Source organism: Convolutriloba macropyga, chromosome 13, assembly GCF_964194025.1.
Source record: "Convolutriloba macropyga chromosome 13, txConMacr16.3, whole genome shotgun sequence".
NCBI classification, from domain to species: domain Eukaryota; kingdom Metazoa; phylum Xenacoelomorpha; order Acoela; family Convolutidae; genus Convolutriloba; species Convolutriloba macropyga.
This window is the reverse complement of record NC_134480.1, coordinates 44,554,070-44,579,064: the sequence shown is the minus strand read 5'-3', so window position 1 is coordinate 44,579,064 and position 24,995 is coordinate 44,554,070. Positions and strand designations below refer to the sequence as shown.

At 34.0% G+C, this 24,995-nt stretch overlaps 1 protein-coding gene across 5 annotated transcripts; it reads left to right on the top strand.

Moving 5' to 3' along the window:
- The first annotated feature begins 3,896 nt into the window (after window positions 1–3,896).
- LOC142351809 (uncharacterized) lies at window positions 3,897–8,463 on the top strand. 5 transcript variants are annotated; one of them, XM_075404008.1, is made up of 3 exons: window positions 3,897–4,285; window positions 7,513–7,750; window positions 8,125–8,463. In XM_075404008.1, the coding sequence occupies exons 2-3, from the start codon at window positions 7,557–7,559 to the stop codon at window positions 8,315–8,317; spliced, it is 387 nt and encodes a 128-aa protein (XP_075260123.1). In that variant the 5' UTR covers window positions 3,897–4,285; window positions 7,513–7,556; the 3' UTR covers window positions 8,318–8,463. The 5 variants fall into 5 exon arrangements, with proteins under 5 accessions (XP_075260123.1, XP_075260124.1, XP_075260121.1 ...); XM_075404009.1 differs by having other exon boundaries at window positions 7,506–7,750; XM_075404006.1 differs by having other exon boundaries at window positions 3,898–4,285; window positions 7,528–7,750; window positions 8,125–8,462.
- Window positions 8,464–24,995: the final 16,532 nt, after the last annotated feature.

The following is a 24,995-nucleotide window of genomic DNA, read 5'->3' as shown; positions in this document are numbered from 1 at the left end:
ATTCGAAAATACATTATCATTAAAAGACGAAAATTTAACTTCAATTTTTTTGTTGAAAAAATACAAGGGAAAAGAAGAGAAAACTTTAGAATGAAAACAATATCTCCGTTGGAAGTTTTTAGTAGTAATGTACTAATTGTTTAACGCAATTATCAGACGGGTAAATTATAACTGGAAAAAGGCCAAATCGTTTGCCAGTGACTAAAAAATTTTCACTTTGTTTTGCTAAAATATTTTTGCTCCGAATGTAGTACCAAAAACAATTTTAAAAAAATTGTTTGAGACAAAAACTAATTAATGACATATTGATAATCCTGTAACATTTTTATTGCCTTTATTGATCAAAACATAAGTTCATTATAGCATTAGTGCATCTGAAGAGAATTACAGAACACAAGATAGCCATTTTCAACAATTTTATTGATGTTTTTTATTGCAATTGTACATAATTTTTTGAAAATTTGGCTACAAGATTATTATTTATCAATTTCAATATTAAGTAAACATGCCATTGCAATGATGTCCAATTTCGGCAGAAATTCGGGAAGAAATGCTCAATAATTCTTATTTTGTTATGATACGTTTATTAAATCTTTTTTCGCGCATTGTTATTATAATACTGTAATTAAGTTTTATAGATTTTTGTTAGTAACTTGAAGAATATTTGCGCAAACACCTTATGCCAACTATTATTTTTATAATTAAAACTTTTTCCCTTCTTTTTTGCGCTTCTCTCAGAAAATTTAAAACAAAAATAACTCTTTCGGGTTCTTTTTAGCATAGATAGTTAAAACATGACTCCACCTGATTTATTATTAACAATCATTTTTTTGAAAAATCGGAACCAATGTACAAATAGTTGTGAAATTATTAAAAAGTAATATTTATGGCATTAACTGATAGCGGAGTCTACAGTAAATTTATTTTTGTGCGAAATTTCTCGTTTTTTGGAGTATTGCTTTATCAACTCAATGATAAATAAAGATGAATAGAAAAAAAAACTTGGTGCAAAGAATTATATTTTTTTCCAAACTTTTGATGTGATCAAAACATTAATATCTACGGAGAATCATTAGGTGATTCGTTCGCCCACTCAGTTATACACCTGCCAGTTTCAAGCTATACTGTTATTTGTTTGGCTATTTCTAAAACTTTTCTGTTCTGTTTACAATTTTTGTTGTCTCTCTGCAAATTTTTAGTTGTACAAAAGTTAGCTAGAAAAAAGTTTTATCTGAAAAATTAAACTCAATGATTTTTTAGCATGAGCTTTGACCAATTTTAGAGTGAGGATAACAAAAACTACTCTCCCATCTTGAAATAAACTAAGCATAAAAATTGAAAGTTTTTTGAAGTTTTGTATTTCTTTTGTACTTTTTTAATTCAATATTTGCAATTGGAAGTAAGAGTATACATTACGTCACCACTGAAAACTCATTTGCGGGTTGGTTGACGAAACAGGTGTCATTCTATTCGCTTTTCGTCTTTACTTTTTATCTTTACTTTTTATTTTTACTTTTTGTCCTCACTGGATAATTTTTTGAAGTCACTTAAAACATGACTCAGCTTCCTTTATTAATATATATCATTTTTTTAAAAAAATTGGAACCAATATACAAACAGTTGTGAAATTATTAAACGTACTATTTCCGGCATTAACTGATAGCGGAGTCTACAGTAATTTTATTTTTGTGTAAAATTTCTCGTTTTTTGGAGTATTGCTTTATCAACTCAATGATAAATAATGATGAATGGAAAAAAAACTTAGTGCAAAGATTTATTTGTTTCTTTTTTTTCAAACTTTTGATGATCAAAACATTAGTATCTACGAAGAATCATTACGTGAATCGTTCGCCCACTCGGTTATACACCTGCCAGTTTCAAGCAGTAATGTTATTTGTTTGGCTATTTCTAAAATTTTTCTGTTCTGTTTACAATATTTGTTGTCTCCCTGCAAATTTTTATTGTACAAATGCTAGCTTGAAAAGAGTTTTATCTGAAAAATTAAACTCAATGATTTTTTAGCATGAGCTTTGACCAATTTTAGAGTGAGGATAACAAAAACTACTCTCGCATCTTGAAATAAACTAAGCATAATAAAATTTTTTTGAAGTTTTGTATTTCTTTTGAACTTTTTAATTCATTATTTGCAACTGGAAGTAAGAGTAAACATTACGTCACTACTGGCAACTCATTTGCGGGTTGCTTGATAAGACAGGTGTCATTCTATTCGCTTTTCGTCTTTACTTTTTTTCTTTACTTTTTACTTTTACTTTTTATTTTTACTTTTTGTCCTTACTGGATAATTTTTTGAAGTCACTTTAAACGTGACTCAGCATCCTTTATTAATATATATCATTTTTTTGAAAAAACCGGAAGCAATATTAAAATGGTTGTGGAATTAATAAAAATATTATTTCCGACATTAACTGATAGCAGAGTCTACAGTAATTTTATTTTGTTCGAAATTTCTTATTTTTGAAGTATTGCTTTATCAACTCAGTGATAACTAATGATGATTGAAACAAAACTTGATGCCAAGAATTATATTGTTTCGTTTTTAAAAACTTTTGGTGATCCAAAATTTAGTACCTATGGCAAATCATTGCCTTATTCGTTCGCCTGCTTAGTTTTACTCCTACAGTTTCAAGTTATAATGTCAATTGTTTGGCTATTTCTATTATTTGTTTGTCCTGTTTTTTGTCTAACTGCAATTTTTTAATTGTACAAAAGATAGTTTGAAAAAAGATTCAACTGAAAAATGACCTCAATGGTTTTTTAGCATGAGCTTTAACCAACTCTAGAGTGAGAGTAACCAACATTACTCTCGCATCTTGAAATAAACTAAGCAATTTAAAAACTCTTTTAAGTGTTATATTCTTTTGTAATTTTTATTCATTCTTTGCAACTAGAAGTAAGAGCAGAAATTACGTCACCATTGGCAACTCAATTGCGGGTTGATTGATGAAACAGGTGTTATTCTTTTCCCTTTTTAATCTTTACTTTACATCTTGTTTAAAACATCAATTCTGTTTTTTTTCTTCTCTTTGCAGGCATGGTCAAAATTGTCAAAAATTGCGGAATGCATACGTGACTAAAATTTCCTCATGATTTGATGCCAAAATTTAGATGTGATGTCTAATAAGGTGTGAAATAAAAAATGCAGAAACACGCGATCTTTCTTTTTATCAATTTTTGGCGAAATAGGTCAGACATGAAACATATAATAGCATGCTTTTGGTTTGAATAATTCGGTTCGTTGACTTTTATCAATTTAACACGTTCGGTTCCAAATCAAAACTATTCCTGGAATAGATCCCTTTTCCTTGCTTTATTCATAGAGTCAGCAACTTCAATATACTTGAGCAGCTTTATTTAGGAATTCCATGTGGTATAAAACGTATGTCAATCTTGAATAAAACTGGCTGAAACTACCAAATATTTCCTACCAGCAGTTTCTCAGTATATATTGAGTGGTCGTAAACAGTATTCAATATAAAACTCATATGACTCTTAGATAAAACTACAGAAATTATTGGAAGCTCATAGTAATTTTAAATGGGCAAATACTGCCCCAAAGGCATCGACTCCAGTTTTCTGCCAGCTTCGTTCCTGAAAGAGTTTTACTTTTATGTAGTTTTCTCGAAACGCTTCAAGCTGTATACGTTGAAACTAAAGAAAGGTTTCAGACGTTTTCATTTTATCCAATCGTTATAAGTTTTCTCGATTGTTTCATGCATAGGGAATTATGGACTGATAAAACCCACTATGTAAGAATACTGCAAATTTTCCAAAATTACCCCAACGTTATTCCCAATATCTTTAGCTACGAAATTGCATAACGCAATTCTCAGCCGTAAATCGCAAAACGCTTTCTGGGTTTAGTTTGTTTGTGCTAAAGTTTACAAAGCGGGCTTTTCTTTCCTAAGAACAATTTCGATAACCGTATTCTTGTCCCAAATTTTGAACATTTCACGAAGACTGTTACTCACAGTAGTTGAATTTTTCTAATTGCAGTGCGCACAAGTTTGGTGCATTTTATTTGGGATTCATTTGAAGTTCAAAGTTGGTTATTTTATCATATATTGCCAAAAACTACTTTATTAGATTAGCGCAATTTGGAAAACGTTATTATTTTTACTCAAGCAAAGTAAAATAAATTATTTTTATAGCCATTTTTGTACCGAGAATAATTGGAGTCCTATAGTTCGTTATAGACAGTATTACACATTGACAATCAAATTGAGTAAATTGATCATTTTTGAACAATCTGAACTGATTCGATCAAGTGATAATCAAATTCAAAACTTGCATGATTGTGTTGCAACTTTTGCGAAATATGCTAATTCCGACTATCTGTGGTACATCGAAAATGCAGGCTGCTGAGCTCCGAGCAATTTTTTCCGTCCTTTTCAATATACATATTATACTCGCTTTATCTACTCGCTTTGTCATTGTTTTCGGGCATACTGTTCAACAGCGTGCCAAATTGACAGAAGTGACTTTAAATCTATTAGCTAACTGACTGCGTAAATTTTCAACCCATTACTAATTGTGGATTAAAAGGACAACTTCAAGAATTGTTTTTAATTATTTGATGGTGTTTCAGAAATTTGGTATACCAATTAGGTCTTAAATATTTCCAATCAAAAAATTTTGTTAATTGAAGAAGTTTCCGAGGAAAACTCCGAGGAAGTTTCCGGTTGGTTTTCTGCGACAACTGTTTTTCAAATGATCCCCAGTGATTCTTGAATTTTTCTCGCGTAAGATCTGATAAGATGCTGATCAAAAATTTTTATCGTGTAAGATCTGATCTGGTCTTATACGATAAAAATTCTGCCCTACTTGAACTTTAATCGTGTAAGAGCTGATAAGATACTTATCAGATCTTATAAGATAATAATTCAATTTTCCTGAATTGTTATCTTATAAGATCTGATAAGTATCTTATCAGATCTTACATGATAAAAGTTCGCGTAAGACAGAACTTTTATCGTGTAAAATCTGATAAGACATGTTTTATTGATTTCAATATAACCGTATAACGTAGTCAAGAGCCTATTAAATTATAAAAAAACTGGTCAAATAACCAATTATAGAACAAAAAATGTTTGTTGATAATATTTTGGCGGCAGTTTTATTGTGAGTCTTAACTAAGTACTATGGCTAAACTTAGCAGTCCAAGATAGTTTTGGTCTTTGGAGAAAATTTTTCAGCCTAGTTTGATAATCATTGCGTCAGAGAAAACCCCTAACACTCGAATAACATCTTTCACAATATCTTATAAGTCTCAAAAGACAGTATAAGATACTTTTCTCTTTGTTGCTCTGACACTTAGGTGTTGCATGCTGTGGCTTTTTGGCTACTGCATGAAAGCAAATCTGAATTGTTTTCATCATGAACAACATGCCATTCTTCAAGAGTTTTTATCGTATAAGATCTGATAAAAATCTTATCAGAAAGATTAGTCATAGCTTTCCGAATGTTTATCGTACAAGATCTTATAAGATTCTAATAAGATCTTACTCGATAAACATTTTTTGTCAGGCAGAATTTTTATCTTGTAAGATCTGACAAAAGTGATCTTTTATCGTGTAAGATCTTATCAGAACTGAAAAATTTTTTTTATCGTATAAGACCTGATAAATTGTCTTACAAAGTGTTAGTCAGGCGAGGCATAGTCTTATACTGAACTGATAAGAAAATTTTGTAAGAAATTTGTAAGATCTTACACGATAAAAGTTCTCAAATGTCTGGGGATAAGAAAAAATTAAATAAAAAGTATTTGCGCGGTAGCAAAGACATCACCCTTTTTATAGTTTTGAGAGCTCGGTCAGTTTAATTTTGACTAAGATCGTTATGTATAAAATTAATTGCGTTTTTTTTAAATTTCGCTAGCGATTAAAATTTATTAATTGAAATAAAACTTCATTAGTTGACTTCATTACTGAATAATTAATACTAAGTAAGTTTTGTTGAAATTTTGATCGTCCAGAAATACGTGAAACTCAAAAATGCAACTTAAGTTAATTTACAATTCCTTCACAAAGTCTCTAACTTCTTAATCAACTGTATTCTTTGATTGATATCAAGAGCATAAATACTCCATTATACTCTATATCATTATACTCTATTAGTTTTTCTCTTTAATTATCTGGAACTGACAACTTGAACTAATGTATATATGGTCAGGTGGGATAAAACGCTAATTTTGTTTTCTATTTCAAGATAAATTCAGATAGAGATTGTTAGATGCTTGAAAATTTGTGCACAAGTATTTTGAAAACAGGTTAGTTGTTTTTTTTTCAAGTTGTAGAACTAAAAATCTGTTTTTTTAAATATCAACGATTGTTACTAGTATCATCAAAAAAATGATGAAAACAAAAATTGTTGTGCAACTACTTTTCAACGCTGTCTTTTTGTTGTGCACAAATGGTATAAGAGTTTTTTTTCACTAGTTTGCTTGGTTGACCAGATACTTTTTTATTTCAGTTAAAAAGAAAAAAAAATAAGTAATATTTGCTTTTTGTTCCTTGGCTGACGTTTTTTTTTCAATTTTTTTTTCACCAAAAATTTGTAAAATTTTATTCAGCTATTTGTTTTATGTTAGAATGCACGGAACCAGCACTAGTGAGCATCGCAGACTTGTAAATGTTCATAATTTGATCACTGACAAATCAATTTTGACTTAATTTCTCATTGCATAGCAAATGTCGGATTTCTCGAGAACATTTACTCAATTTTGTCAATCTTCTTGTTACGACCATTTTAGGGTGATGATCGGAAGAGGAAACTGATGACAGTAAGCAAATTTAGTTCAAATTTTCTTCAATTTAGGTCATATCCGTCACAAATCATCGCCATTCGCCAACCGAGGTCAAACTGCTTGATAACTACTAAGATAATGCACAATAAACCAATTATTAATAAAATTCTGGCAATAAAATTTTAATCTAATTACGTGCTCAAAATTCTAAAAATTGGTTACAAGCATCCGCGAATAACAGTGACAAAATTCATTCTTATTTCATGATTTGATATCCCTTTTGTCCATGATTTGGCAATTAATTTCATTGTGAAGAAAAGTTTAGCAAATTAAAAAAAAGATGACGAATTATTCGTTTACACAAAACGCCTGTTTTTTTACACAAAACGCCAAAAAAAAGGAAATTAGAAAAAACTTTTCGGACATTTGCCACTCATCACATTCTCAGTCTTTCATTCAAATCATTTCCATTGCTTCAAGACAGTATGTGAACATCAGCATAAATATTGCCTTTAGCTGAAAAGAGAACTAAATCAAATTTTAGGCGAGTTAGTCTCATGATTTTTTTAGGATCAAAATCAAGTACCTCAGACCATTCAGCAACCGCCATGGTCCCTGTTTCATGGTGAAACACTTCTAGATCTAATTGAATCAGCGCCAACACAAGCCTTGTCATCTTTACGCGCAATGGAGATGATTTTTTTAAATATCGCATTCGTAAAACATTCAAAAATCTTGCAAGTTCTGAGTTTGATAACCACGAGAAGAAAACTACAGACCGATAGATTAAAACATGGCAGCCAGAGGCAGTGATCGTGAGTTCCTGAAAGACAAGATCAGAATCCTAAATGAGGAATGTGCTGACAAGAAACAGATGGTAGAGGTTCTCACCAGGGTGGAAGAGGAACTCAAAACCCAAATTGGGGAGTGGGAGAAGGAAGTCAGAGAGATAAGACCATTATGTGCTCAGAAAGAAACTCAGCTGAGGTTGGAATTTTTTTTCAGAAAATAGAAAATAAAGTTTTCTGATGTAAAATTGCTATTTTGACCTTGTTTTGGTAAGGAAGACGACAGCTGGTAGACATTAAAAGAAGTTTTATTATGATTTCTTTTCCACAATTCCAGGTTAATCAAATTTTGGTAGTCAAGAGAGCTATTAAGGAATATTTTTAAAATTTTTATTTGCACTGTTATAATGAGAGAGGGGGGGGGGGGCTAAAGATATCTGAAACATTAACTGACAGAATGAATATGGCTTCATTTTTAGAGGGGTTTCAAACAGACTGAATGTCTTTGAGATTGAGGATAAATACTAATAGTTCCAAATTAATTAACTCATGTTGACCTAGATTTTGTTTAAGTGAGGCAGAGGATTTCGTGAAGAAGGGAAACTTGAAAGTTGTGGAATTAAAGGAGCAAATAGCACACAACACAGTAGACATAGAGAAGATGAGGAGACAGGAGGAGGATACCCTGCGGAACACCATCCAGGCACAGGAGAGGACAGACAATCTCAAGGCACAACTCAAACACAAGGGTGGGCTATCCTTATAAAAATTGTCTTTGTCTTTCCCAGGCTGGGGATTTCTAGGGATTTTCTTATTATGCTCAGCCCAGTGAAAGGAAACTTGATATACCATGCTAAAAACATTCTAGAACATCTAGAACATTGTAACTCCCGTCAAAATCATGATATGGTACTTGCTCCGAAAATGTCAAGATTTGTACCAACTTGCAAGATCTTGCATTTTACCCTGGCTCTGAACGCTAGCACATGCTAATTTCTAGACATTGATTTATAATCAGACCTTTATTGAACAACGGTCCAGACGTTAGTACAAACACGACTATTTTAGATAATTCAAAATTTGTGCCACTTCCCTTCCTCGCTTATGACCACGATCATGTGTGTGATCACTGACCAAAGTGTGAAGAACCTCAGCATGTGTTCTATTTGAATTAATTTCCTTCATCCTTTAACGAAACGAAAATTAACCAAACGGGTATATCCCGGGTCGAGGTTTTTGGGTAAATTTTCGTAAGAAATGCGGTGAATGCGGTGAATTATCGTAAGAAATGCGGTGATTGCGGTGAATGCGGTGAAAAAAAATAATTCACCGCTTTTCACCGCATTTCTTACAAAATTTCACCACCAAATTCACCGCATTTCTTACGAAAATTCACCGCATAGACTATTATGGCAAATTAATGTAAGAAATGCGGTGAATGCGGTGAATGCGGTGAAAAAAAATAATTCACCGCTATTCGACCCCAGGTCTAGGTGTCAACGCTAAAAAGCGTTAAATTATGTGAGATTTTGTTGTGGGCTGAAGTATCCATATTGTTTTCAATAAAATCAGTTGGATGCAGATGAAACTGGAAAGTGTTGAAAGCAGACAAAAGTAGTGAGAATATCAAAAAATTTCATTTTTAAACCATTTTTTCTATATGATGGAGCAAATTCTCGACCCCCCAACCTAAGTTTTTTTCAACTCTTGCTGTAATCTACTTTCAAATTATTATTGCAAATTTTCAAAAAAAATAGTTGGATGCAATTGAAACTGGAAAGTGTTGAAGGCAGACTAAAGTAGTGAGAATATCAAAAATTTTTATTTTTAAACCATTTTTCTATATGATTGAGCAAATTATCGACCCCCCCAACCTAGGTTTTCGAACTCTTGTAGTAATCTACCTTAAAAGTATACTTGCAATTTTTCAAAAAAATCATTTGCATGCAAGTGAAACTGGAAAGATTTGAAAGCAAACAAAAGTAGTGAAAATAACAAAAAAATATATTTTTAAACAATTTTTTTTTCTATATGATGGAGCAAATAATCGACCCCCCCCACCTAAATTTTTGAACTCTTGCTGTAATCTCAATATATTTTTGCAATTTTTCAGAAAAATCAGTTGCATGCACGTGAAACTGGAAAGATTTGGAAGCAAACAAAAGTAGTGAAAATAACAAAAAAATATTTTTAAACCATTTTTTCTATATGATGGAGCAAATTATCGAACCCCAACATAAATTTTTGAACTCTTGCTGTAATCTACTTTCAAATGATTATTGCAAGTTTTCAAAAAAGTAGTTGGATGCAATTGAAACTGGAAACTGTTGAAGGCAGACAAAAGTATTGAAAATATCAAAAAATTTTATTTTTAAACCATTTTTTCTATATGATTGAGCAAATTATCGACCCCCCAACCTAGGTTTTCGAACTCTTGTAGTAATCTACTTTAAAAGTATACTTGCAATTTTTCAAAAAAAATCAGTTGGATGCAGATAAAACTGGAAAATGTTGAGAGCAGACAACAGAAGTGAGAATATCAAAAAATTTTATTTTCAAACCATTTTTTCTGTATGATTGAGCAAATTATCGACCCTCCAACCTAGATTTTCGAAATCTTGTAATAACTTACTTTAAAAGTATACTTGCTATTTTCCAAAAAAAATCACTTGGATACAAATAAAACTGGAAAGTGTTGAAAGAAGACAACAGTAGTGAGAATATCAAAAAATTTTATTTTCAAACCATTTTTTCTATATGATGGAGCAAAAAATCGACCCCCCAACCTAAATTATTGAACTCTCGCTGTAACCTACTTTCAAATTATACTTGCAATTTTATCAAAAGATCAGTTGAATGCAAGTGAAACTGGAATTTTCAAAGCACTGTCGAGTTAGGCGGAGAAAATGACGATGTTTTAAAAAAACATTCGTTTATAACTTTTTGAAAAAGACATGATAGAAGGTATATGATAGCTCATATTGTTGCCTAAGTAACATGTTTTTTGAGTTTATATGAAAATTCCAATATGCTGATTTTTATACAAAATTTTCAATCAACTGTCGAGTTAGGTGATCAAGTTGTCTGACTTCATGAAAAACGTTTGTATATAACGTCTTGAAGAAAACGGGATAAAAAAGGTATGATAGTGCATTTTGCTGCACTAAAAACGTACTGTTTAAATACATGTAGAAATAAAGTCCAAAATGATGGTTTCATTACGAAATTTTTAAAGAACTGACGAGTTATGTGAACAAAATTTCGGACTTTATGGAAAACGTTTGTTTATAACTTTTTGAAAAAAACAAGATAGAAAGTGTATGATAGCGCATTTTGTTGCTCTGATAACGTACTTTTTGAATACAGGTAGGAATAAATGCCAATATGCTTATTTTTATACAAAAATTTCAATCAACTGTCGAGTTAGGTGATCAATAAGTCGGACTTCATGAAAACCGTTTGCTTATAACTTTTTGAAGAAAACGAGATAGAAGATGTATGATAGCGCATTTTGTTGCAATAATGATGTACTCTTTGAATTCAGGTAGAGACAAATGCCAATAAGCTGATTTTAATACAAAATTTTCAAATAACTCTCGCCTTAAAGGAAAAAACTGTCGAAATTCATGAAAGTCATTTCCTTATAACTTTTTGAAAAAGACGATTTAGGAAGCGTATGATAGCTCATTTTAATGTGGTGATATTGTACTTTTTGAATTTTTATAGAAATATTATCACTTTTGTTAATTTACATCCAAATTTTCCAAAAAACTGTCGGTTTAGGGGTAAAAATTTGCCATTTTTGTCAAACTTCGACTAAATTCGACCAATTAAAAGTACAAAACATACAAGTTTTTGGTATCAAAATAAACTAGAACTCACGCTTCCAACGGCAATATAACTATATTTTCAAAGCATTGCCAAACAAGAGAATGCGAGGGCAATGTAGAGCCCGAAATCAGGGTCGATTTTCGCAAAATTTTCGAATTTTCAAAGTTGTTTGGTTTAATAACTTTTCTCTTAGTAATCCATTTTTTACGTATGTTATATCATTTTCTTGCTCATTTTATCCTCTTTACGAATATATAAGTGTTGAAAACTTTCGGTTTTATTTCATTGCCTAATTTTTCGATTTTCCAAATTTCGCTGAAAATAAGCCAATTCCGGCCAAAATCTCAAAAATCGAGTTTTGATTCCTTTGATTTTTTAAATTTTTTTAACGCCAGTTTGATGCCCCAGTTCATGCTGATTCCAAAACATATTCATTTTTTAAATTTGGTTCAGTAGTTTTCGAGATATAAGCCTTTTTCGGACGCATACCAGCCCCCGGGGCCCGTTCTATCTCCCACCCCTCCTTTCCATCTCGCAAGTGCACTCGCAAATCTTTTTTTAAATATTTTCATATAGCTGGTACAATATTACAGCTATAGAGCTTCTCGAATATATTATTTTTATCGCTCTGATAATTTTACTTCATAGTTATAGCGGCTAACCTAGATGAGAAAGTGAAACTTTCGAATGGCAACGCCTGCTGTCACCTGACATGCTCATTCGTGTGCTGTCACGTCAAGTGACAGCAGGCAAACTGGCAGCGTGCCTGCTTGCTGTCCGCGCGGTAAGCATGTATAAATTTGAATGTGAAACGAAATAGAATGTTTCAAAAGTTCCCGCGAGAAGGAAATAGAGAAAGAATGTGTGCTGGATCCGAATTCAGTATACTATAGAAGTGATATCCATAGATTCCATATGTAGTAGTAGTAGTAGTAGTTGTAGTAGTAGAAGGAGAGTCGGAGAGTCCTTAGGGTTGGAGCGGAGACCCACGGGAGATACCATATGGTAACTACAGTGGAAATACAGTGGGGGGGGTATATATGAAAGAGTTATATCGTTGAAAAGCTCTAATCGAGGCGGTTTCGATAGGATATATGTCAGTACCCATACTAATAACTTTATTATTATACTATTGGTTGGTCCCTGGTGTTTTGTTAAAGAGTTTTGATATTTTTAAATGCAATTTCAGATAAGACTGTTGCCTTTTCGTTGTTGAAGGCTTATTATTGAAGAGCTTTAGAAGATCATCATATAGAACCCCGTGCCAGCTCGAGGCCCAGATGTTCGAGACCCTTATGGATAGAAGATAGAAGATAGAAGATAGAAGATAGCTTATGGATAGAATTTGTTGTTAGAAGATCAGTTTTTGGATGGTTGTTTTTTAGCCAAACCTGAGGGTATTGGCTTTCGTACATGATGTTTTAGAGTGCGAGTACGATGTTTGGATCTTTTCCGTTTGTGCCCCCCAGCTTAGTGGGTGCATACTGTTTGCACCCCCAAACGCACGTAGCATTTTACTTATTAATGGCTTGTACAGATAGTATCACTCGGGAGTATAACCAACCTATTTGGGGCCCAAACGGTAAAGATGCTGTTAATTTATACATGAAATATGTGTATTCTTGATGTTTATGATGTTATGATATCAAATATATTACTGTCTCTTCTAGCTGCGTCCAGTTTTTTTGGGGGAACATGCATGTATTGTTTTCCGCCGTCGGAACGCTTAGAGATCATTTGTTTTTCAAGCTTTGCAGGGACTTAAGTCACTAGACAGCCGAAAAACAAATGATCTCGAAACCCCTGGTATTAATAATCTATTAACAATAAGTCGGGTCAAGAAATTATTCAAATCGGATTATGCCTAGAGTATAAAACAGAAAGAATTTTTGCTATAGCTTGTCTAGGAAAAAAGTTAGCGTTTCATACGGAAATTTGCGATTTTTTCGAATAAATAATTTCAAAAATAGGTCTTTTTCATCGGGTCAAGGAGTTGTCCAAATCGAACCAAACTCGGTATGGAGTATCCCATGGGTACCTAGAGTGTAAAACAAAAAGAATTTTTGGTATAGCTTGCCTAGAAAAAAAGTTCGTATTTCAATCGGAAATTTCGACTTTTTCGCTTGTTCTATTTTCAAAAATATAGAAATTTCGTCGGGTCAAGGAGTTGTCCAAATTGAACCAAACTTGGTATGGAGTATCCCATGGGTACCTAGAGTCTAAAACAGAAAGAATTTTTGGTATAGCTTGCCTAGAAAAAAAGTTCGTATTTCAATCGGAAATTTCGACTTTTTCGCTTATTCTATTTTCAAAAATATAGAAATTTCGTCGGGTCAAGGAGTTGTCCAAATCGAACCAAACTCGGTATGGAGTATCCCATGGGTACCTAGAGTGTAAAACAAAAAGAATTTTTGGTATAGCTTGCCTAGAAAAAAGTTCGTATTTCAATCGGAAATTTCGACTTTTTCGCTTATTCTATTTTCAAAAATATAGAAATTTCGTCGGGTCAAGGAGTTGTCCAAATCAAACCAAACTCAGTATGGAGTATCCCATGGGTACCTAAATTGTAAAACAAAAAGAATTTTTGGTATAGCTTGTCTAGGAAAAAAGTTAGCTTTTCATACGGAAATTTGCGATTTTTTCGAATAAATAATTTCAAAAATAGGTCTTTTTCATCGGGTCAAGGAGTTGTCCAAATCGAACCAAACTCGGTATGGAGTATCCCATGGGTACCTAGAGTGTAAAACAAAAAGAATTTTTGGTATAGCTTGCCTAGAAAAAAAGTTCGTATTTCAATCGGAAATTTCGACTTTTTCGCTTATTCTATTTTCAAAAATATAGAAATTTCGTCGGGTCAAGGAGTTGTCCAAATCGAACCAAGCTCGGTATGGAGTATCCCATGGGTACCTAGAGTGTAAAACAAAAAGAATTTTTGGTATAGCTTGCCTAGAAAAAAAGTTCGTATTTCAATCGGAAATTTCGACTTTTCGCTTATTCTATTTTAAAAAATATAGAAATTTCGTCGGGTCAAGGAGTTGTCCAAATCGAACCAAACTCGGTATGGAGTATCCCATGGGTACCTAGAGTGTAAAACAGAAAGAATTTTTGGTATAGCTTGCCTAGAAAAAAAGTTCGTATTTCAATCGGAAATTTCGACTTTTTCGCTTATTATTCGCTTATTCTATTTTCAAAAATATAGAAATTTCGTCGGGTCAAGGAGTTGTCCAAATCGAACCAAACTCGGTATGGAGTATCCCATGGGTACCTAGAGTTTAAAACAAAAAGAATTTTTGGTATAGCTTGCCTAGAAAAAAGTTCGTATTTCAATCGGAAATTTCGACTTTTTCGCTTATTATTCGCTTATTCTATTTTCAAAAATATAGAAATTTCGTCGGGTCAAGGAGTTGTCCAAATCGAACCAAACTCGGTATGGAGAATCCCATGGGTACCTAGAGTGTAACACAAAAAGAATTTTTGGTATAGCTTGCCTAGAAAAAAAGTTCGTATTTCAATCGGAAATTTCGACTTTTCGCTTATTCTATTTTAAAAAATATAGAAATTTCGTCGGGTCAAGGAGTTGTCCAAATCGAACCAAACTCGGTATGGAGTATCCCATGGGTACCTAGAGTTTAAAACGAAAAGAATTTTTGGTATAGCTTGCCTAGAAAAAAAAGTTCGTATTTCAATCGGAAATTTCGACTTTTTCGCTTATTATTCGCTTATTCTATTTTCAAAAATATAGAAATTTCGTCGGGTCAAGGAGTTGTCCAAATCGAACCAAACTCGGTATGGAGTATCCCATGGGTACCTAGAGTGTAAAACAAAAAGAATTTTTGGTATAGCTTGCCTAGAAAAAAAGTTCGTATTTCAATCGGAAATTTCGACTTTTCGCTTATTCTATTTTAAAAAATATAGAAATTTCGTCAGGTCAAGGAGTTGTCCAAATCGAACCAAACTCGGTATGGAGTATCCCATGGGTACCTAGAGTTTAAAACGAAAAGAATTTTTGGTATAGCTTGCCTAGAAAAAAAGTTCGTATTTCAATCGGAAATTTCGACTTTTTCGCTTATTATTCGCTTATTCTATTTTCAAAAATATAGAAATTTCATCGGGTCAAGGAGTTGTCCAAATTGAACCAAACTTGGTATGGAGTATCCCATGGGTACCTAGAGTGTAAAACAAAAAGAATTTTTGGTATAGCTTGCCTAGAAAAAAAGTTCGTATTTCAATCGTAAATATCGACTTTTTCGCTTATTCTATTTTGAAAAATATAGAAATTTCGTCGGGTCAAGGAGTTGTCCAAATTGAACCAAACTTGGTATGCAGTATCCAATGGGTACCTAGAGTGTAAAACAAAAAGAATTTTTGGTATAGCTTGCCTAGAAAAAAGTTCGTATTTCAATCGGAAATTTCGACTTTTTCGCTTATTATTCGCTTATTCTATTCTCAAAAATATAGAAATTTCGTCGGGTCAAGGAGTTGTCCAAATTGAACCAAACTTGGTATGGAGTATCCCATGGGTACCTAGAGTTTAAAACAAAAAGAATTTTTGGTATAGCTTGCCTAGAAAAAAAGTTCGTATTTCAATCGGAAATTTCGACTTTTTCGCTTATTCTATTTTCAAAAATATAGAAATTTCGTCGGGTCAAGGAGTTGTCCAAATTGAACCAAACTTGGTATGGAGTGTCCCATGGGTACCTAGAGTGTAAAACAAAAAGAATTTTTGGTATAGCTTGCCTAGAGAAAAAGTTCGTATTTCAATCGGAAATATCGACTTTTTCGTTTATTCTATTTTGAAAAATATAGAAATTTCGTCGGGTCAAGGAGTTGTCCAAATTGAACCAAACTTGGTATGGAGTATCCCATGGGTACCTAGAGTTTAAAACAAAAAGAATTTTTGGTATAGCTTGCCTAGAAAAAAAGTTCGTATTTCAATCGGAAATTTCGACTTTTTCGCTTATTCTATTTTCAAAAATATAGAAATTTCGTCGGGTCAAGGAGTTGTCCAAATTGAACCAAACTTGGTATGCAGTATCCCATGGGTACCTAGAGTGTAAAACAAAAAGAATTTTTGGTATAGCTTGCCTAGAAAAAAAGTTCGTATTTCAATCGTAAATATCGACTTTTTCGCTTATTCTATTTTGAAAAATATAGAAATTTCGTCGGGTCAAGGAGTTGTCCAAATTGAACCAAACTTGGTATGCAGTATCCCATGGGTACCTAGAGTGTAAAACAAAAAGAATTTTTGGTATAGCTTGCCTAGAAAAAAGTTCGTATTTCAATCGGAAATTTCGACTTTTTCGCTTATTATTCGCTTATTCCATTTTGAAAAATATAGAAATTTCGTCGGGTCAAGGAGTTGTCCAAATTGAACCAAACCTGGTATGGAGTATCCCATGGGTACCTAGAGTGTAAAACAGAAAGAATTTTTGGTATAGTTTGCCTAGGAAAAAAGTTAGTTTTTCATACGGAAATTTGCTATTATTTCAAATAAGTAATTTCAAAAATAGGTCTTTTTCATCGGGTCAAGGAGTTGTCCAAATCGAACCAAACTCGGTATGGAGTATCCCATGGGTACCTAGATTGTAAAACAAAAAGAATTTTTGGTATAGTTTGCCTAGGAAAAAAGTTCGTATTTCAATCGGAAATGTCGACTTTTTCGCTTATTATTCGCTTATTCTATTTTGAAAAATATAGAAATTTCGTCGGGTCAAGGAGTTGTCCAAATTGAACCAAACTTGGTATGGAGTATCCCATGGGTACCTAGAGTGTAAAACAGAAAGAATTTTTGGTATAGTTTGCCTAGGAAAAAAGTTAGTTTTTCATACGGAAATTTGCTATTATTTCAAATAAGTAATTTCAAAAATAGGTCTTTTTCATCGGGTCAAGGAGTTGTCCAAATCGAACCAAACTCGGTATGGAGTATCCCATGGGTGCCTAGATTGTAAAACAAAAAGAATTTTAGGTATAGTTTGCCTAGGAAAAAAGTTCGTATTTCAATCGGAAATGTCGACTTTTTCGCTTATTATTCGCTTATTCTATTTTGAAAAATTTAGAAATTTCGTCGGGTCAAGGAGTTGTCCAAATCGAACCAAACTTGGTATGGAGTATCCCATGGGTACCTAGATTGTAAAATAAAAAGAATTTTTGCTATAGCTTGTCTAGGAAAAAAGTTAGCTTTTCATACGGAAATTTGCGATTTTTTCGAATAAATAATTTCAAAAATAGGTCTTTTTCATCGGGTCAAGGAGTTGTCCAAATCGAACCAAACTCGGTATGGAGTATCCCATGGGCACCTAGAGTGTAAAACAAAAAGAATTTTTGGTATAGTTTGCCTAGGAAAAAAGTTAGTTTTTCATACGGAAATTTGCTATTATTTCAAATAAGTAATTTCAAAAATAGGTCTTTTTCATCGGGTCAAGGAGTTGTCCAAATCAAACCAGACTTGGTATCGAGTATCCCATGGGTAACTAGATTGTAAAACAAAAAGAATTTTTGGTATAGCTTGCCTAGGAAAAAAGTTAGTTTTTCATACGGAAATTTGCGAATTTCGTTTTTAGCGAATTTTAACTATAGTTGTTTTTGATTGGGTTAAGATGTTGTCCAAAGTGAACTAAACTGGGTATGGAGTATCCCATGGATGCCTAGAGTCTAAAACAGAAAGAATTTTTGGTATAGTTTGCCTAGGAAAAAAGTTCGTATTTCAATCGGAAATTTCGACTTTTTCGCTTATTATTCGCTTATTCTATTTTCAAAAATATAGAAATTTCGTCGGGTCAAGGAGTTGTCCAAATCGAACCAAGCTCGGTATGGAGTATCCCATGGGCACCTAGAGTGTAAAACAAAAAGAATTTTTGGTATAGTTTGCCTAGGAAAAAAGTTAGTTTTTCATACGGAAATTTGCTATCATTTCAAATAAGTATTTTTAAAAATAGGTCTTTTTGATTAGGTCATAGAGTTGTTGAAATAAAACCAAACTTGGTATAGAGTATCCCATGTGTATCTAGAGTGTAAAGCAAAAAGAAATTTCGGTATAGCTTGCCTAGGAAAAAAGTTAGTTTTTCATACGGAAATTTGCGAATTTCGTTTTTAGCGAATTTTAACTATAGTTGTTTTTGATTGGGTTAAGATGTTGTCCAAAGTGAACTAAACTGGGTATGGAGTATCCCATGGATGCCTAGAGTCTAAAACAGAAAGAATTTTTGGTATAGCTTGCCTAGAAAAAAAGTTCGTATTTCAATCGGAAATATCGACTTTTTCGCTTATTATTCGCTTATTTTATTTTCAAAAATATAGAAGTTTCGTCGGGTCAAGGAGTTGTCCAAATTAAACCAAATTTGGTATGGAGTATTCCATGTATAGTTAGAGAGTAGGAGAAAACGAATTTTTGCTATAGCTTGCCTAGGAAAAAAGTTGGTATTTCATACGGAAATTTGCAATTATTTCAAATAAGTAATTTTCAAATTAGGTCTTTTTTATCGGAACAAGAAGTTATTCAAATCGAACCAAACTCAGTATGGAGTATCCCATGTGTACCTAGAGTGGAAAACAAAAAGTATCTTTGGTATAGTTTGCCTAGAAAAAAGTTAGGATTTCATACGGAAATTTGCGATTATTTCGAATAGATTAAGATTATTGAATTTTAAAATTAGGTCTTTTTTATCGGGTGTTGGAGTTGTTCAAATCGAACTAAACTCCGTTTGTAGTATCCCATTTGTATCTAGGGTGTAAAAGAAAGGATTTTTGGTATAGCTTGCTTGGGAAAAAAATTGGTATTTCATACGAAAATTTGCAATTATTTCAAATAAGTAATTTTCAAAATAGGTCTTTTTTATCGGGTCAAGAAGTTATCCAAATTGAATCAAACTTGGTATGGAGTATCCCCTGTGTAGTTAGATTGTAGAAAAAAAAGTGTTTTTGATATATTTTGCCTAGCACAACTTTTGCGCATAGCTTGTTCAGAAAAAAACTTTACCTGTTTCCTCAATCGTTTACTTATTTCTAGAAGCAATGCCACTCAACAGATTGTTTGCCTATTTATTTCGAAATGAAGCTGGAGATGTTCAATTTCTCTATCTTGTGGATGATCGGTGGCCTGTAAAGTACACCTTAACGCAGAAAATGGAAATGGAACCCTTCACGGAAGTCAATTTGAATCTCGAACAAGGACGATCAAAATACTATTTGACTCACAAAGGTCCCGAGTGTGAGATTTCAGCAAAGTACCAAAAAGAGATTGATCAGAGGCGACAAACTGAAAAGTCTTTGCAGCGATTGAAATCAATTGATAGAGACGTTGTTGCTGTTCCCAGCTCTGGGGTGAATGAAAAAGCCATGAGCAGCGGAAGACCAGATAGCAGAAAAGATTGGTCACAAAAACATGCCAACCAAACCAGTTTTAAATCTGAACGAACTGCTAGTAAACATTTGAAGCGCAAACATCCAATAGATTCAAATCTTCTTCAGATGATAAAGGAAACGAAAAGCAATGAAAGTTTGGAGAAAGCCGTAAGTTCATGTAATAAACTAATTGAAATTTAATGTGTCCAGCCAAACTGGGTTTTAGTGTTGCAAACATCACAAAGGAGTCTGCAAAATGATCATGGCCGATGAAGAGAAGTTTGCTAGCTTGATAGAAATTCATGCCAAATCTATGAGTGACTACAACAAAAAGCTTGAAGAAGAACTCCAATCGTTCCGACAGCTGGTTTGTGCATCCAAATTCTTTTTTCATTTTCCTAATGTAAAACCTTAATTTTTTAAAGTAATTTTGCAGTGTCGCGAGGCTAATTCGGGCGGAGATGTGCAAACTCAACAGATCATAAACACAGCAAGTGATCAAAACAAGGAAACTGAAGCAGTTAGGTTTTACAAAGGTGTTGATTTGTTTGACCTCGGTTTTGTCAAAGACCCCGAAGACGCTGGGAAGAAGTTAAGAAAGAAGCTTTGGTCATCAGAGGGACTGGTAAATACAATGATTTCTCCCACAAAAGCCAATGAAGAGCAGCGCGAAGCGGCAACACCACAAAAAGTTGCTCAATTCAAGGGTTTGTGTATAGTTTACCAATTATCCTTTCTCAAAAAGAGTTTTGTGATTAAGTTTTCTGCTTTCAGCTCAAATTAAAAGAATCTTTGGACCTGTCAAATTCCCGGAAGCATACAAAAGAGCTAAGAAATCTGCAAACCAGGCAGGAAGAAACCGAAAGAACTTTATGTTAAGAAAAAAGAAAATAGAAGAGCAAAAAAACCAATCAAAAGAAGGTAATGATGGTGTTGATGACGGATGTTGAAAATGACCATTGCTTTTAGCCTAAAGTGCTAGCTAGTTTTAGTTACTGAAAATTTGAGCAGTTCTTCTTTAGTTTGTTTTGATTGATTCACAGAATGAGCCTCGTGATACGCTTGCTTTGATTTTACCTTGATTTGAATGATATTTTCTATAATTCACTTCAATTAGCGGTCCATTGTTTTTTATCAAGTTCTGTCTATCGTGAGTGTGCTAGATTTTATTGTGCGGAAATTATCGTGAGTATGGTTTTTAGATTCAATGGGTAAATCGGCGAACAAAAGTAAACATGGATACTTGCAAGTGAGCAAAGAAAAAATCAAACAACCGACTAAACAACTAAGACTTACCCAAATGAGCCAGCAAACTGATGCGTTATTTGAATCTGATGATTCGTTTGAAGAGGTCGCAGCAGCATCGTTACTTGTAGCTGCAACAACATGTCCGGTATCAGGTCCTGCTTCGAATACTCGACCGAATCCCACCAAAAGGCGAAATGAGTCAGACTCCGAAGTTGAAATCAACAATTCAATCAAGCAGTCTCTTCTGAAAAATGAGCAAAGATGGATTTTTGTTGATTCTCACAAAATCATTGTGATTACACCTACTAGCGACTACTGGCCAGAGGGAGTAGATTTCATTCAGCGATCAACACTGGAGGAAAACAAAAGAATCGATCTCATAGAAGGGACAGAACCAGTGTCCTGTCGACTGCTATTCAAGGGGCAAAAAAAGTATGTCAATAGTGTCTATGCAAAATACCAAGAGCAACTGAGAAACGGAAAAAAGCCAGAGAGTTTGAATGCAACGTATATAAAGACTGACCGAAAACGAAAAGTCTGTGATGACATAAACTTTCTTTCCCGTAGTTCGAAGACCTCTTTCACGACTCTGAAAAATTTTGGAGGGTCACCAATTGAAGTGACTACGGTGTCAACAATGCAACCATCAGTGACACAACAGCAAGTCAACAATCAGGGGCCCCAGGCGGTCTCAACAGAGCAACCCGAGAACCTGGACAACTCACCAATAACACAAAAGGTTAATTTCCAGCTTAGACTTTTGTCTTTATTTGTCAGCTTATTTTTGTCTTTAGTTTCGAACTCAATACGTGATGTGTTTGTAGAACCAAGAACTAGAGCCTGCTCAATTGCCTCCTTGTCCGCCCTTAACGCCAGCCTTTTCCAATGGGGATTCTGATTCGAGCTCTGGGTGCAATGCTTTCAATGATTTTGTGAAAACGCATGAAAAGCGAATGGAAGCGCTTTTGTCAGCTTTTGAAACGGAGTGAGAAAAGCAAAACAGGCGGAAGTGGAATTTACTGCAATCCCTAAAAGAACAGGTGATCTAATTAATTTTTCGAGTTAAGTTGCCTTCGTAATTTTGTTTAAGAGTTTGGTTTTTTTTTCAGAGGCAAGAGATAAAGGAAGAATTGGCTTTCGCCAGATTTTCTTTTCAAAGTGTTGACGAGCACCCAGAATGGAACTCTCCAAAAACACCAGTTTTCCACGATGGTTTCAATTTGATGGAGTTAACTGCTGGTAGTGATGTTGCCAACTTTGGTCGTCGTCTTGGTTTAAAACTGTTCTCATCAGAGGAAAGAGATCGCATTGTTTCGCCTCAGAGAGTTTCAGAGAGTGTTCGAGCTCCTGTTTCCAAAGAGTTGGGGGAGAAATTTAAAAGTGAGCACGTTTTTTAGACGCAAATAAATTCATTTTCTAGCTTAATTTTATATGCATGAAATAGCAGAATTTTAGTCAATGATAACAGCATCCAATATCATTTTTTCAGTTGTTGTAAAACAGAAGTACCCTACAACTCCGGTCTTGGCCTATAAAGCTGCAAAGAAGGCATATAATCAGCACGTTCGAGATCAAGAGACTGCAATTGACGCTGAAAATGAAAATGGAATGCCATTGCTGCCAGCTGCGTCAAGTTCGACTGCTCAATAGAATTTAAGAAGACAGCCATCTTAGTAGTGTTTATGAAAAGAGCTACATATAGTTTGTTGATTCTAAATTGAATAGTTACATTCGGTGAGATAAAGTGCTGAACGATTTTGCTGTTTTCGCTCTTTTAATTTTTTAATCCTCTGAGTGCAGGTTTTTCTTGTTATGTTAGAATTGTTTAGATGGTTTTACTTATATAAAAATTTTAAATTTTTAGATTTTGGGAGCTATAATTGCAGTTTATTTCAAGTTTTTCTGAGAGAATTGAAATTGCTCTGACCTTTTTTATCAATAGCTTAGAGTATACAGCAATTTTTTAAAAGCAATGGCAAGATTTAACAGAAATGGAGTTAAAATTTGAAGTCAAAAGCTATGTTATGTAAAAACAATTATTTCTGAATGGGTTGTCTCCTATGTTATTCTCAAATTCCTTTCAGTTGAAAAATGCCAAATTGTGAAGATTTAATTACCATTGATGCGTTTGTTAGCTCAAATTTGTTGCGGGTTTTTGAAAGCCAACGCCAACCAATGAAGATGCTTGAAATAAGTGATTTCTCATCGTTTTTAAGTCGAATACATTCTGAACCAGCCTTAAAGAGAACTTTAGAGGGATTATCAAAAGTCTACCGTGAAGCAGACTCTAGTGGATACAAAATAGAACCGGACAGATTTGGCGGCTTTGGTCTCTACAATCGAACTGGTAAAATTTTGAAGCCTAAACTGGAACCACTGGGAGATGTTGTCGGAATATTAGAAGATATTCCCCCAGAACTTAAACTTCGACTGAAGCCTCTCTCAATTATGAAAAGCAGCTCGTCTGACAAAGATGTTGTTCTACTGGGTGTAGTAAGATTTGTGAACCATTCATGTTTGGCGAACACGCGATTTTTCCAAGGATATAGCTGCCAGTACTTAAAAAATCGAAATTTAAGGTTACAGGTTACCCGTACAATCTACCCTGATGAAGAAATAACCGCTGATTATGGTGATTCGTTCTTCAGCAGTGTTGGAGAATGCAAGTGTGATGTTTGCAGTATAGAGTCTGAGCTACCGATGTACCCTGAGCAAATAGAAAATACGGCAGAAAGATCCGTCGAATGCTTTCTCGACACTGACAACCTTCAACAGGAATCAGAACAAATCGTTGGCTCTGATATTAAAAGTGTTTTAGTCAGCACAGAGGAGAAATTACTTCCTGCACTAACAACTGCCGATGAAACGAATGATCAAACCAGTGAATTGAACGAAGGCTTTGATGAGAAATATTCGGACGCCCATCTTTTTGGCACCTTTGGCAATGAGCGAAAAGCTTGTAAGCGGAAAAAGTTTCCGAAACACAGAACCCCTTCTAAAGTGAAAAAAAGGACCACATTTGGATGTGACATCATTGACAGCTACATTTCTCACGCACACCGCAGTCTCGAGGGGGATGATATGCATAGGAGTTCTACACCTAGTAGTGAAAGCGAAACTTCAGGTTTGCTTTCTGATGATGACGGCAATTTCGTTTCTAATGTTGAAAATTTTGGCAATGTCAGCGATGATAGCGAAGAAAGTCGAAACAGCTCAGACAGCATTTTGTCTGCTCAGGAGACAGAAGAGGCAGCGAGCCAGACTTCCTTGTTGAAGTTTTCGAGAGAATCAGTTTGTGAATGTTCTGATGTAACTGTTCATAACTCTTTCCTTTCACTTCTGAGCATTGTTACAAACTACGGCTGTCCCGATGAAGTTCTATACGACCTGATAAAACGTGAAAATATAATTAACCCCAATAAGCTTTTTCCTACGCCCTATGCCGCTAAAAAACTGATTCCTGATCTAACAAAGAGTTATGTTCAAAGTCACGAGGCATTCAACAATGGTGAACTAATTTGCATCCGATTTTTTAACCAACTACGTTGCATTATAAACCGGAACATTCAAAACATCTTTCAATACAGTAACAAACGAGACCCGACAAAAGACATCAAAGTGAAGCGATTGGTGAAAGGCAACAATCTCAGAGTGCGATTGATCTTGAATACTGACGGTGCTATTGTTCGAAACTCTGCGAGCGAATCTGCATATCCAGTCTGGGTTGCTCTCGCAGATTTACCTCCTGTTTTGCGGTCAAAATTTGAGAATATTGTTTTATGTAGTTTATGGTATGGAACGGGCGATGCGCCCTGGACTTCCATTTTTCAACATTACAAAAATGAACTTAATAAAACTTTTGAATTGTCTCACGAATCTGTTCCATACTTTGTACAATTGGAAACAATTCTATTTATTGCCGATCTCGTCTGCAAAAGTAATGTGCTACAAATGAAGCGTTTCAACGGGTATTACGGCTGCACTTTATGCGAAATGAGAGGCAAACACCAATTTCGGTCGCATTC

Excerpts from the sequence above, each read along its gene's own strand:
- LOC142351809 (XM_075404008.1), top strand. The coding sequence starts at position 7,557 with ATGGCAGCCAGAGGCAGTGATCGTGAGTTCCTGAAAGACAAGATCAGA. Across the intron at positions 7,751-8,124 it reads CAGAAAGAAACTCAGCTGAG|TGAGGCAGAGGATTTCGTGA; the intron begins GTTGGAATTTTT and ends ATTTTGTTTAAG.